At 42.4% G+C, this 13,908-nt stretch overlaps 1 protein-coding gene across 2 annotated transcripts; it reads right to left on the reverse strand.

Annotated features, from left to right (window-relative positions):
• Positions 1–395: 395 nt before the first annotated feature.
• NAAA (N-acylethanolamine acid amidase) lies at positions 396–13,523 on the reverse strand. 2 transcript variants are annotated; one of them, XM_075039114.1, is made up of 11 exons: positions 13,216–13,523; positions 12,317–12,481; positions 10,243–10,369; positions 9,393–9,483; positions 6,315–6,391; positions 4,788–4,960; positions 3,858–3,920; positions 3,200–3,266; positions 2,618–2,646; positions 1,596–1,675; positions 396–760 (listed from the first exon to the last, which is right to left on the reverse strand). In XM_075039114.1, exons 1-10 carry the CDS (start codon positions 13,431–13,433, stop codon positions 1,600–1,602), a joined length of 1,086 nt encoding a protein of 361 aa, XP_074895215.1. In that variant the 5' UTR covers positions 13,434–13,523; the 3' UTR covers positions 396–760; positions 1,596–1,599. The 2 variants fall into 2 exon arrangements, with proteins under 2 accessions (XP_074895215.1, XP_074895223.1); XM_075039122.1 differs by lacking the exons at positions 396–760; positions 2,618–2,646 and having other exon boundaries at positions 1,594–1,675.
• Positions 13,524–13,908: the final 385 nt, after the last annotated feature.

The raw sequence follows: 13,908 nt of genomic DNA on the forward strand, positions 1-13,908 counted from the left end.
TCTCTACTCGTTAAACCCTTCAGTATTTCTGGGGTGCTCCCAAGAAGTGCCTGAATTCAACATGCGGTCACAGCACAACCCGAGAAATAAATAACCCCACTCCTCAGCGCTATAGAAATTAGTTGTAAACTTTCTATTGAAGACAACTTTAAAATATAGAAAAGGAAAACCATCCCCTTTCTAACCTCACTGCTATCCCATCACAAGCTTCTCTCATCTGTTGGGGGAAAAGTCTGTATTATCACACCTCCTGATTTTTGATGAATATAATCACCGTAGTGTACAGCTATGCACGCAGCTAACTGCTGCATCTGACCCTGCTCATGATCGCAAGACCCTCACAGATCAGTGAAAAGCACGATGACATTAGGAATAACACCACAAGTCTTCATAAATCAAGCCATCAGCTGCATATTTTTATTCACTTAAGTCAGATCTACAGGCCATGCAAAATATATGAAATTTTTATTTATTAGTCAGCACATAAGTACATTCAAATTGCACAGCTCTTTCCAAAAACAGTAAAAGCAATTTTTAGCCATCAACATCTGCTAGGACATCAACATAATTACAACAAAAATCAAACTTCCATTACAGTTCATTAACAGTAGCATCTGCAACACTTCAAAGAATTAACAAGTTGTTATTATTTCCTGAGTGGTTCACATAATTAATAAGCCAAAACAACTCTACTGCTTGTGAGACTGATTTTAAAAGCATGTGCCGGTCTTGGAAAGCTTCAGCTTTTCACTCATTTTGTCTGTTGAAATAAAAAGATAGATAAATAGATAAATAAGAGAGCACAGGTTTGTGTGGAGCTAAGAAACAAACAAACTCTTCAGAATCTCTAAAAGAAAGGAATTACTCGTGCTAAAATCAAATGTCCACTGTAACTGCTACAAATACAACACTAGTAAGAGTTTAAGAACCTATTCAAACTGGAATGCAGCTTGTGCTCCTGCTGAGACCATGCAACCAGAGTTTCTTGGAATAGAAATAAATATAACTTAGTATCTTTCTCTGAACACACTAAAGCTACCACCTGAGGCATCTTTTATGTTCAAGCACTTTGACTTTTTCTGCAAGTTCACAGGACAAAACCCTCAACAGATGCTAATGTTCAGTCGCCTGTGAGCGGCTGTTGCAAATTCAGCTTGATCTTTCTTGGTGCCAAGTGCACCAACCCCCAGTCCTGCTGGGATGCAGTTCGCTCTGGTGGGGCTTCCTGTCATAGTCAACCACCTGGAGACATGCGAAACGTATCGCAGAAGTGGGACTAGTAAAAATAATACCTAAATGTTCACAGAAGGAACCTCTACCTTTAGGTCTCAACAACACCCACCCCTTCCTCTCTGATAAAGCACTTTTCCTAAGATAATCTCCACGAGTTTTGCAAAGAAAGTCAATACTTAACTCTATCTCTGGAACAACAAGGGAAGGTATTTACCCAAGGTCAATAAGCAAACCAAGGGGAGAATCAGGAATTCCGACTAGGTCACCTGAGTGCCACTGGTGTGCTTTGTCCCTCAATGACTCTTCAGCTGAAATTTTTATTTGAGTACAAGTAACTAGGAGTACCAGCACGCTACTTACACCGCTTCACTCCACAGTTCTGATCCATGTCTGGTACTTATCTGGAAGTGCAGCGCTCATTACTGTGGTATACACTGTGTTACTGGTAGGGAAAGAGGAAAAGTGAGTGAGTGACATTCCAAAGGCAAGACGATTGATTTATAAAACTAGCAAAGCAGCAAAATAAGTTTTAGTGGAAACACATGTTCTGCTTAGGTACAGAAGGGTGAGAAAAAGTGGGAGAGACTGATAAAAATGAAGGCTGATGGCAGCATCCCCCTCCCCCCCCCCCCCTTAGTACAGCAAAGGAACTGTACTTCAACATCCATTTGATCACTGTGTTAAAAAATTAGTATCAGTAATCTTAGCAGTCACACAGATATAATCTTCTCTTTCCAAATTTCCTCACATTGGTAAGACAGAGGAGAGGAAGTCCTGGTACTAATTTTGAAGAAGCCATTGCCAAGCTCTAATGCGAATGACTGGTCTAGAGAATAGACTGAGCTCCACATAAAAGTTAAACAAAACAAGCTAGCCTGCAAAGGTGCAATCTGTGGAACAATAATGGTATACTGAAATTAATCTCTCTTAAAAATCCAGCAAATGGCACCTAAAAACTATGTCCCCATTTACTATTTTTCTCCTTTTTACACATCAAGCAGAGCTACATCAGAAACTCCAGAGAAAGCCAGTTTCAGTGTTAACACAAATCCAAAGGTTCCAAAAGTGAAAGGCACAAATGACTTGGCAGAAAGTCCAGCTGCTCCTCTAAGCAGTCATTTGTTTCACTAATACAAAGCAACTTCCCACTACCAGACTGAGCCTGACGAAGTGTAGTTTCTTGGCTAGAGTGGCAGACCAAAGAGGAAGAGTGCTGTGGAAGTGAAAACAGACTGCCACGTGCACAAGCAGAAATCTAAGCTGGGAAACCGCAAGATATTCAGACAGACACATAGGAAGATCCTAAGGAAGTTTGCGATTGACTTTTAAGTGGTCTGAGGCGTGGCGGGAGGCACTGATTAACATCTCTAAATCTAATACTTACTTGTTTAAGACTGGCTTCACTGACAACACCTGTACAGAAAGTTTGAAGAGTTGTCATTTTGGTAAATGAAGAGGGAATTAAAAGGCTATTTAGAAACAGCAGTAGGATGAAGTTATGAAAAGGAATAATGCAAAGTCAAGGATTTCTCTTGCCCCCTTTTTTTTTTTTAAGCATCAGACCTTTTTACAAAAGTATTTTTAAAAAGCCCTCTGAAATACACAACATGTAAGTTCTCAAAACTAACTGGTAAATATCACTCGTGTCTAACACTTTTATCTGCCTGCTGTAATATTTATAATTGTGCTTGAAATAAGGAACTGCACAAAGACGATGATGATGGGATTCACCTCTAGCACTTTCCACTTGGATTGGCAGACTATTACAAAATGCCTATGCAAGGGAGTTCAGAAATATTTTAACAAACTTATAAGTCTTAAGCTCTCCAGAGATGGTTGTGCAGCACACCTTTTTCAGTATGCCTTCCTTGCACAGCTTTTAAATCACTGACAAAAATGCAACTGCACTTCTGCTTTGAAAAAGAACTTTAAATCACAGTCACAATGCAGAATTTAAAAGAAATACCTTAAAGAGCGTATCAAAATTGATGTTCTGCTGTCCGGTAGCATTGAGAGCTTTGATGGCTGCAGTTCTGCAGGAAAACAATGCAGTATCATTAAACGCACTTTACTGTTCCAAAGGCTACAAAGCACCAATGTGAAAAGTATCTCACTAAATGCCATTACATTGAAATGCTTGCTTTGGCCTAAAATAATCCAGAGTTCTGTGTGACTGAATCTAGTCTCACATTCCTGAAGCTGCTCTATTAATACACCATAGAGAACAGACCAACAAGAAATCTGCCAACAGCTTTTTGCAAACTACACAGCCTAAAGATTGTAAGATGTCTGCGAGCACCTTCCGAGCACCATCAAATACTTTTTCACTGTCAGTCTAAATCCTTTAACTTTTACTAAACTTTGCTTTATAAAGAAATTTTTTGTTCCTGCCTTATCCTTGCAATTTCTCATCTTTTATGCCATTCAATGCCACACAGACTCTCCTCTGGCATATGTGAGTATCACTCCTTACCTGATCTGTTCCCTTTTGAGTGGCCCTACAGATACTGAACAAGCTGCCTGCTCAACGAGCTAACACCTGCTCAGAGAAGAAAACACCCAAGTCTCTCAGCTTTTTCAAAATCAAAGTGTTAGCTCACCACAGAGCTCCAAACTAAATTTACCTTCGATCGTCAAAAGGAGGAGGGGTAGTCCAATGGTCATAGTTTGTCTCCACACGAAACCACCTATAACACAACACACAAACAAAAGGCGAATCATTAGTTAATTAATAAAGGCCAAGAATCAGCATCTTTGTATTGCCAAAAGGAAAAAACCTCCCTCAGAAGCCTCTTTTCTATGACTCTTGCAAGCCCAAGGGACCCTATGTTGATACACATAGCAGCCTTTACCATGAACCACTGAACACAAATGAAAAAGGAGCGACCTCTGAACTCCTGCCAGCATCAGTGACAGAACTACTACTGACAACAATAAAAGCAAGATCAGACCTTTAAAGAGATGATCAGAGAAAAGATTATGGGTATGGTACGATGCAGCCTGCAGCATTCAGTTTGGAGTACACAGAGCCAAGAAGCCATCTGGCTGTTGCCAAGCCAGTACTTACTGCCTGACTGTATGCATTAAGTGCCATTTTTCACCGTGGGGCAATGATTTAGGATATCCTTCATATATTAAGCTGCTGATTTCACAGAATTGATAGGAACAGTTATTTTTGAGCCTTCAACCCTTCTATCACATAGGGTCAAAACTAATTTGGAATTGCTGAATTTACCGGTGCAATACTTGGCAGACAGACAGGAAAACTCCTGAAGTCTTGTCTCCTTTGAAATCTGGCTAAAAAAATAAACACATACAGATGCTTTTTCCACCCTTGACTCTCTGGACTGCCCCAACCTGAACAAGGTGGTGTGATTTCTTCTCAAAGAGAAGGAACTGGGGTTCCTTTCAGAGGCTTTCAAGCTTCCCCTGGTCTGGCTGTAAGCATTAGTAAGAGATGCCCTGGATCTCTCAAGAAAGTTGCGTCACTAACCCAACCCTGCCCATTGCTCAGGAGGGAATATGAAAAAACAAAACATTTTTTTTCTACTTACGCTCCACTTAAAGGATCGAGAGGCCAGAGATCTGCTGGCCCTCTTCTATTCCTCGTTATGACCATGCCTTCTTTGGGTGATACACCTCCTACAATATAGTAAACTTCAGCAATGATGGGGATGCCAGCTAGTCTGAGAACAGCTGACTGAAAGTCCTCTGCTCTGCTCAGGGTCTAACGCAAAAAGGAGATTGCAGTGAAACAAAGATCACGGACCATGGTCAAGCACAAAAACATCTTAAAAAGAAGCAAAGGTCTGGCTTTTTTGAAAATGACAACTGACTATAAAGTGCTGCTTTAAAATACTTCTCTGAAAATAGTCTTCCAAACTGACTAGCATATGAACATGAAATGCATATGACTAGTAAATGAACTCATTAATCCCAGCTTTGCAAATATTCAGAGAAAACAGTAAATATACATACACATATAGACACACATGTATGTACACATAGGTATATGGTATAAAGTGAAAAAAGCTGAAAAATCTGCCATTCAAAAGAGAGAGGCGTGTCCATACTCTGCAAATTCAATCCTCAGCAAAGCCCTTCAATGTGAACAGTGGGATAGATGAAAGTGAATGAAAGGGGAAAAAACCAACAAACACTCCACGTCTTTGTCTTGCCAGTAGTTTAAGAGGAGTTAGGTAACAATGGTGAATAAGGCAGAGGCATTTCTTACAGCAAGCCTGACTTCTCCTGCCATAACCAGGTGACTAACTTAGCATAATCTGACAGTCACCGCAGCCAATGAAGCTACTATTTTCAGGCATAGGGCCACAATCTACTGAAGTACATGTTCAAAAATGAATGCTGTGCAGGAACTAAAAACAAATGTGGAGAACAAGCATCAGACAAAATTGTTCAGAAAGACAGGAAAGCCCTGGAGAACAATTAATTATTTCTGACAGCAATACTGCAGCTAGTAGTTACATCTCAAACTCAAAAAATATGAACAACAACATCTCCAGTAGACATTCCAGTTCTGCATTGAGTTTACCTGCAAACCATACCATTGATGTTTACTGTAATTCGAGAATCTGAGAAGCAGGAGACCTGTTTTATCTTAGTAGCAACCTAACACAATATTCATAAAATGTGCCATACAAAATACCATTCTAACTCCTTCCGCTCACCAGTGAACTCTGCATTTTTAATATGGTAACCTACCAAACAGAGTGTAAAATAACCACTGGGTCAGATACTAACCATCTAAGAGTGCAGCTACCTGAATTTGTTAAATTACATATCATAGCTTGCTGAAATAGTCCCTAGGAAGGAAGACTTTGCACAGCTTCCCAAAGACTTTTGACATTGATTAGAGATTGCCCCCCCCGAAAGACGGGAATTGCCTCTCATGCACATCACACAATTTGGGGACAATACCTATCTACTCTTATGAAATACGTTTACTTATAAATTTATTGAATTTTCTGTGAAACTACAAGTTGGAACATCAAATTTACTAAGAGTTTGTAAGTAAAAACGACATCACTGTGAAATACGAGACAATAACTCGGTGCACTTACATCTCTGACAAGCCAGCTGACAGGGTAATTCCGATTCAGAAAAGCTGCTATTGCATTTTCCCACCATCTACCACCCGCTGGGAAAAAAAAAAGAAAAAAAAAAAGAAATTACTATACATGCATGTTACGTACGTTCTGTGAAATCTATCCTCCTACCTTCCTTTCTTCTCCACGTCCCATCTCTAGCTCTGCAATCTTTCCCTCTACTGCATTACAAAAGAGCGGTGCAAAAAATTCTTTAATTTTCTAACTATACCACTATCATAAAAACATCAAACTTAGGCAGCTTATACCAAACTGACAAAGCACGCACCACCTGAAAGCAGTCAGAGCCTCTGTATCGTGTTGAGCTTATCAACACTGTTTAGAACACTGAATGGTGACAGTGCTCCTTATCTACAGTATTACTTTACTGATATCTATACATAAAATATGCAGGATGTGCTGCATAATCAGGCTAACGTACCCTGGCAAGCCCTCGTTTTACAACATTTGTCTTTCAAATGCTCAGCTTTCTGCATCATTAGACTTGGATATTGAAGTACCACAGAAAGCTAAATTCTCAGTGAAACAGGGCAGCCACCTATCAGCATAAAATGTCACCATTTCAGAAGAAGGACTAAAAAAGAGCACAACAACCAGGTGAAACTCCAGGCGAAATACATAGACAACATAATCCCAACCGAAGTTTGACCACGGCAGCTGGACTAACACCCCTGCTTTCCAGAAAGCATGTCAGACCTGTAATGACAGGAGCGATCACTATCTTAGCTTTTAGGTGTCTTCTGAAAGGTGCAATGTTCCTGTGACCAGTGCCAGAAGAGGGTGCCATAAAATGGTAGGGAGTCTGAGGTACAGTGGACAAAAAAGACGACAGTGTTCAGCACTGTACAGAGAACACACAGTATCTCTCACAACTTGCCAGCGCTAGCGATTTCAATCAAAAACTATCACATTTCTCTCAGTAAATATCTAGATAACTTCCTAGCTGCTCAGTTTTTAAACCGTTTCTATTCATAGCTGAATGATAAGCAATGAAGAGTCAAAGGTAACTGTAACGGGGACTAGCACTTTGTAACACATATTTCCAAAAGGAATGGAGATCTATTCATATGATATAATATTCTACAGCTGTCAGCTCAAATATTTGCATTAATCACCTCATTATTCACCTTACTGAAATACTACAACAGGAAGAACTACACAGAGATCACGAAACAGCTAAAAAAGAGGTAGTGATGGTGTTTCTGTGTCACTGGAGAAAATTAGGAGAACCAAGAAAAACAGAAGGTCAAGTTTAAAATTATTCATATGCAAAACCAAAAAAGCCAGCAGAAACCATATGCTTGTCACTTGATAGACCTTCACCCTCGTTTAAAGTCATCCCCCTTTCCAGCCATAGTTCACATGCTGATTTCCCCAAATTTTTAGTTCAGTTGTATGGTGACAGATAAAGCAGCAAGCAGTCAGCAACAACTGATTTACAAGAGCGCAGCACGTGTTGAGTGAATCACTATTCTCTCTAGTTAAAAAGTGACTGAAGTTGAGACACACGGGTGGATGATGGCACATCAGCTCCTGATGGACAAAAGGGGCCCGTCACACACAAAAAAGTCTGCACTACTTGGATCCTCTATCAGAATCGGGAGAACAGAATGGGTTTGTGCAGGGACTAAACCACCTCACCTTTGTCTCAGATGATCCTTATACTGAGGGTTGAAGCACACTGCTGAGAAGCAGCAGGGAGAACAGGACGGCACTGGTTATGTCCCCAAATTGTGTCTGGTTCACAGACATAGGACTTCGGTCAGCAAGATTTTCTAAATCAAGCCTTTTGCAGACTCGATACACTTAAGACTTCATTTCCAAGCTGATGTTAGCATGAACTAAAAGCAGTTTGCATCTCTTGGTATCAGCCCAGGACACTCCAGTTTTGAAAGGATTAAATAACTACAATAGCATCAGAAGCAGGCTGTTAAAAATACATGAGTGTAAACTATGGAAAAAATCTAGCAAATGCAACAAGGCAGTATTAACAAAGGAAAGAGGCATCAAAAGGTGCAGGTGCTCCATAGCAGAATCCCTCCTCACAAGAGATAATGAATATGTATATAATTTATACAGTGAATAGTGTTTGCATAACATCTAAGAAAAATTTTGAAAGCAGAAGATTGTCTAATTAAAAGATTAAAAAGAAAACTTGCTTACCACAATCACAAGTGAAAAATAAACATTTATTTTAAATGTTGGTTCTAAGGACTACATTGTTTCCAGTTCTAACAAACAGCTAATAAACACAAGCAAAAAGTGTCTGCTGCTTATAAAAATAAAAATAAAAGAAAAAAGAGTGGGGGAAGGGATGGAAGAGGCAAACCCAAGCTCTGAGTTGGACATACCTATCAATATTTATGAAACTCAAGCCCTGATGGAAAAGGCAGTGACCCTTCCTCTGCCTTCCTGACTGTTACCAGCCATTCTATTGTCCAGTTTCAGTTCTCATAGTGACGGCTCTCAACTTTCCTCTACTACCAGATCTTTGCTCAGCTGCCTTTCCAGTATCTCCATACATTCTTTCAAGTCCTACTGCCTTTCCCCTAGATCTCTCGTTTTTTGCTTCTCTTCCCATCCTCTCTGTAAAGCTGCCTTATGGGGACAGAGACATATGGAACACAGAGGAAGGGACAGAGAACTAGGAAAGCAGCCGTTTTTTTGCTATACATGACTGCATCTTTTTCTCTCAACCCATACTCTGCTGTCTCCAATTGTGTCTCTTGAACAGACCACATTACTTTGTCTCTTACAGCTTTCGCCAAGGTTCTCTGCCTCCTTTGACACTTCTCAAGCTCGAATGACACTGTGCTGACAAACAAATGCCTCTCTCCTATGTGGCAGCCAAAAACTGGCAGTATGTGTGCTTTCGCTCCCTGAGGGCCAGAGAAATCATTCAATTTCAGCTCCTTCCTGGCAACCTAGAGTGTATTTTTCCCTCTGGGAGCACGCGAGAGAAGGGCCAGAGCAGGCAACAATCGACTGAAATAGTGTACATAACGTCAAGTGTGGAAGACAGATTTATTTTACCTCGTTCATCACCGGAGATTGTGAACTTGTGTGGACTTTGTCCAGTCCATAAGCCTACATAACCAAGAAACGTGGTGCCTTGATATGCTATCTGAAACCAGGAAACATGCAGTACTTTAGCATTCTGGAACAGAACACTACTAAAAATATAGGCAACATTCTGAAGCAGCACCCTGTACTTTTTTCTGTGACTTTCATACATAAGTTGCTATAAAACACTTTGCCTTAAATTAAACTTGCAAAGTAAATTAAAAAGACTCTGAGGACCAAAATTCACTGCATTTCATTTGTTAACAATCACTAACTGCTATAAAAGTTTTGCTCAAGTTAGCAAGTAGCCAAGCAAGAAACAAACAAAAAGTTCTCCATCTGCAAAACAGACTTATGAATATTAAGAAAACCACACTAACGAGGGCTACACTAGCAACTAGTTCATTTCTGGGAATTTTCATCTAAAATACACCATCGGCCATGAAAATTAACAAGGCCTTTGAAAAAAAGCCTTAGAATCGGCCCCTGCCAAAACGGATCTCTTTTCTCTAGCACTTCTTTTCTTTTTCAGTATCATGACATTTCCTTCTTTCAACATCTCCTTCCAAATAACTACCTTGATATACTAGATTATACAGTTCTATTTGTTCCAGTTTATCACCACAAACTGGATGTCCAGAAAACAAAGAAAACCAGCATTCATCCCACATTACTAGACTGACTGTGGTGCTCTAATAATCCCATAAACTTAGGATGGGAGCGCATTCCTACATCAAATCCCACTGCCTACGCAGCTGTACGACCATACCCCCCGATCCTTCACGGAATACCACCCAGCCATGTCAGCCACAGATCATACCTGCCCACTTTTTATAAACCGTACATCAATTGTAATCTTGCTTAATATATCCACAAAATCGTAATCCAAGTTCCGACCGTGGTAGATGTTTCCCTTGTCATCCTGAGCGACAATACTAGTACAGAACCTTCAAAAACAACAAAGAGAAAGAACGATTTAAGAAAAAGCTATAACAACGCTTTCAGTATTATAGTTGAACTAGGTCAATGTTTCAGGAATAACTGATTTTATCTTCTGCAAGTATTTTGCTAATGTAAGCATACAAATAGGATTTTGCATTGTACCGTTAACACTTACGCTTCCTAACCTGAGACAATAGTCTCATCCTGTGCTTTTTGATAAAACTTCTTACAGGTTTTAATGTCAAATTGGTTTAAAAAAAAAAAGGGGGTGGGGGGGATGGGACACGACAACAACAGGATGGTTTGACTGAAGCTCTGCATAACTACACACCCCTACAACATCCTATATGACTTATGCACGATATCCATAAGGCAAAAGTCCTTTCCCAGAGAGTCTAACATACAAAACTGTACAATACTTATCAGGTCCCACCTGGCTCAGAAAGGCAAAAGCTGCACTACTGTCCACATCAGGACAGATATTACAGACCAGGTAGAAAGCAGCACTTCCACTTGGGCAAAATTTCATTATTTCATTTTACTTCTAAATCGAGATGAAAAGCTGACATCTAAAAATGTCCTCAAAGTATCCCTCTGAAACTTTCTGGATTTCATTTTGACTATTACAGATTATTTCATTTCAATTTGTACCCCGTTTATATTTTTAACCACAACTAGATAAAAAGCTCAAACAAAGTCCTTTCAAACTGAAAGCATCAGTTGTTGTTAAAGCGTCAGCCATTTCAATAATAGTCTAACCTCTTCTCTAGAACAGGAAGTGCGCTGAAATTACTTTTTTAATAACAATTTCAGTTTTGTTGAAACAGGCTTTTTTATGAAGTGTATTGAATTAGCAGGGAATTAAAACTTTATTCTCTCTGGAGCTATGAGTTTGTCGCTCCAGTGATGCATAGCACTGTCTTTCAAAACTGTAAAGTTAAAAAATTTTTTACAGACAAGTAGTTTGTTCCCGGTTGATGTTTTTTCTTTAGTATCTTTTAGAGCTGAAAAACTTAAAAATTCATTGGCCTTACCAGGGCTAAGAATGGTGTCTTCTGTGAACTACGAAGCAAGCTAGCATTTAAATTACTATCTTATCCAATATTAATCCTTATTTAAAAAAAAAAAAAATCACTTAAACCAAAACCAACACGTTAAGAAAAATAATAACCAAAATATGTACAAGCGACTGTATGCATCTGTTTAAAATAATAATCCAAACACATACAAGCGGCTCTATGCACCCGTTTTTTATTAAAACCTATACAAAGAAATATTTTTAGGATCCTCACAAGCAACACCGAACGTTTATTATTCTCCTGCACATGCTTCTAGAGCAAAAAAAAAAAAAAAAAAAAGAAATAGAGTATTTTTTCCCACTGAGGTTTTGTTTGCTGTCATGAAGATACTACATCCATTTTCCACTGCACAAATAAAAAAATTGCATTACGCAGTCACTGTGAACATTCACCTAGAAAATGGTTTGGAAACAATTTTATCTCAGATGAACAGTTAAAACAATTAGATTGCACCTAATTCTTCTAGTCCCCTTTTTGGTGACGTACGACAATTTAAACGACAAAAGAGTATGTTTCATGATCTTCGAAAATAAATGAACCCAAATACTTTGAACGGATGGCCCTTCCTTTTTATCAGAAATTATTTTCATACTTTTATATATTTATACAGATATACATACACAAAAACATTACAGCTACACATTACCTTTATTAACAAATAAAAATACTGTTCTGTATTTCTCGTTCAATTCAGGATACAAACTGCCTAATGACAATGAAGCTTTCCAGCTGAACACATAAACAGTACGAGAATGAACAGTGCAAATCACCTGCCACGTGCCTTCACCTGCCTTTTTGTGCGTTCTCCCATGCTGAACTAAAATGAATCTCTACATCCGTTTCTACCAAATTCTGTAAGTACCGGACACTTACGCAGTAGATTCATAGGCGAAGTTAAGCAGGACTCCATCCCCAAGACTTATTCCCAGTGCTTTGCACATTCCCAGAATTTCCCCCGCAAAGGGCTGCGGCATAAAGAACTCCAATTCTGCTGCTATCAGCCGAATAACTTCATGGACCCATTTTGGTACGCTTTCACTGCAAAATACATTCAAGGCATTAGCTGAGAAAGAGACGTAAAGGTTTGCAACTTATGCCTGGCCATCAGATACTCAAGAAATCTGCTACTTCTCTGATCTGCCTGTCCCAGTTGATGCTGCTCCTCCATTAGCAGCCTCCGCCTGTTAACAGACATCCCTGCATCCCATCAGTCACCAAATCTCATCACCTTCTGCACGTTCCCCACAAAGCCTGTGCCCGACCCGAGCTAAACGTTTGGTGCAGGCTTCCTACGTGTGAGATTTTTTTATTGCCACCAGGGATCTTCCCGAGCCCACCTGCCAGGTTCCTATGTGTACGCACAATGCAGTAGTAGTGAGTTAGGACTCAAAAAACCCCTGAATTCTTTTGTTCAGAGAAGTTCAGCAGCCGTGCAGCATCACTTCGCCCAATCTGTCCAGGTCCCGCAGCAGCGGGTCTAGCGGGGAGGGAAGTGGGGGGGGGGGGGGGGACACGACGACGACAAGGGCTCCGCGGCGCTGGGGCGAAGGGAAAAGCGGTCCCAGGCCCGCTCCCGGCACGGCCGCGGGAAGAGCGGCGGGGACCGGGGCTGCCCCTCACGCCGTTCTACCGGGGAGGAAGGTCCGGCGGGCACGGCGCTGCTCCCTCCACCCCGGCCGCGGCCATTTCACACACAGGCACCCCCCGCCCCGGGCTCCCCCGTCCCCGAGGAGGGGGGGGGCCGCCAGGCCCCGCCGCCGCCCCACACTCACTCGATGACCCGTGCGACGGCGGCTCGCAGGAAAGCGGGATCGAAGTGCCGCAGCACCGGCAGCCACCGCTCCTCGGCGGGGCTGTCCAGGCTCACGTTACACAACAGCGGGGCCGCCGCCGGACGAGCCGGGGCCGCCGCCACCGCCTCCCACAGCGGCACCACCACCACCAGCAGCAGCCCCCACAGCCGGACCCCCCGCGCCGCTGCCCGCCCCATGGCGCCGGACGCGGCCGCCGCCGGGCAGCCCGGCCGCAGCCCTCTCCCCTCAGCGGCAGGGACCACCCCCCGCCGGCCAGGGGCGGCCCAAGGAGAAGGGGGCCGGGACGTGGCGGCGGCCCAGGGCGGGGACCGCCCTCCTCCCGCGGCGGCCCCCGCCCGGCGTAACGGTCGCCCTCGGCCCTGCCCGTCGGCAAATGGCGGCGCGGCGCCTCACAGACAGCGAACTGCGGGCGGCAGCCGCGCCGCCGGACTCCCGGTCTGCCGCCGCACCGAACGGCCGGCATCCCCTCACGGCCGGCATCCCCTCACGGCCGGCATCCCCTCACGGCCCCCCCTTCCGCGGCCAGAGCCGCGCAGCCCGCCCACAGCACCGCCCACAGCGGCCAACCCCGCCAGCCCTCAGCTCAGGGGCGACCAGAGGTAGGACGTGAGGGCACAGCGCGATGAAAACGGAACGAAAAGGGTTTAAAAC

Source organism: Buteo buteo, chromosome 1, assembly GCF_964188355.1.
Source record: "Buteo buteo chromosome 1, bButBut1.hap1.1, whole genome shotgun sequence".
Lineage (NCBI taxonomy): Eukaryota > Metazoa > Chordata > Aves > Accipitriformes > Accipitridae > Buteo > Buteo buteo.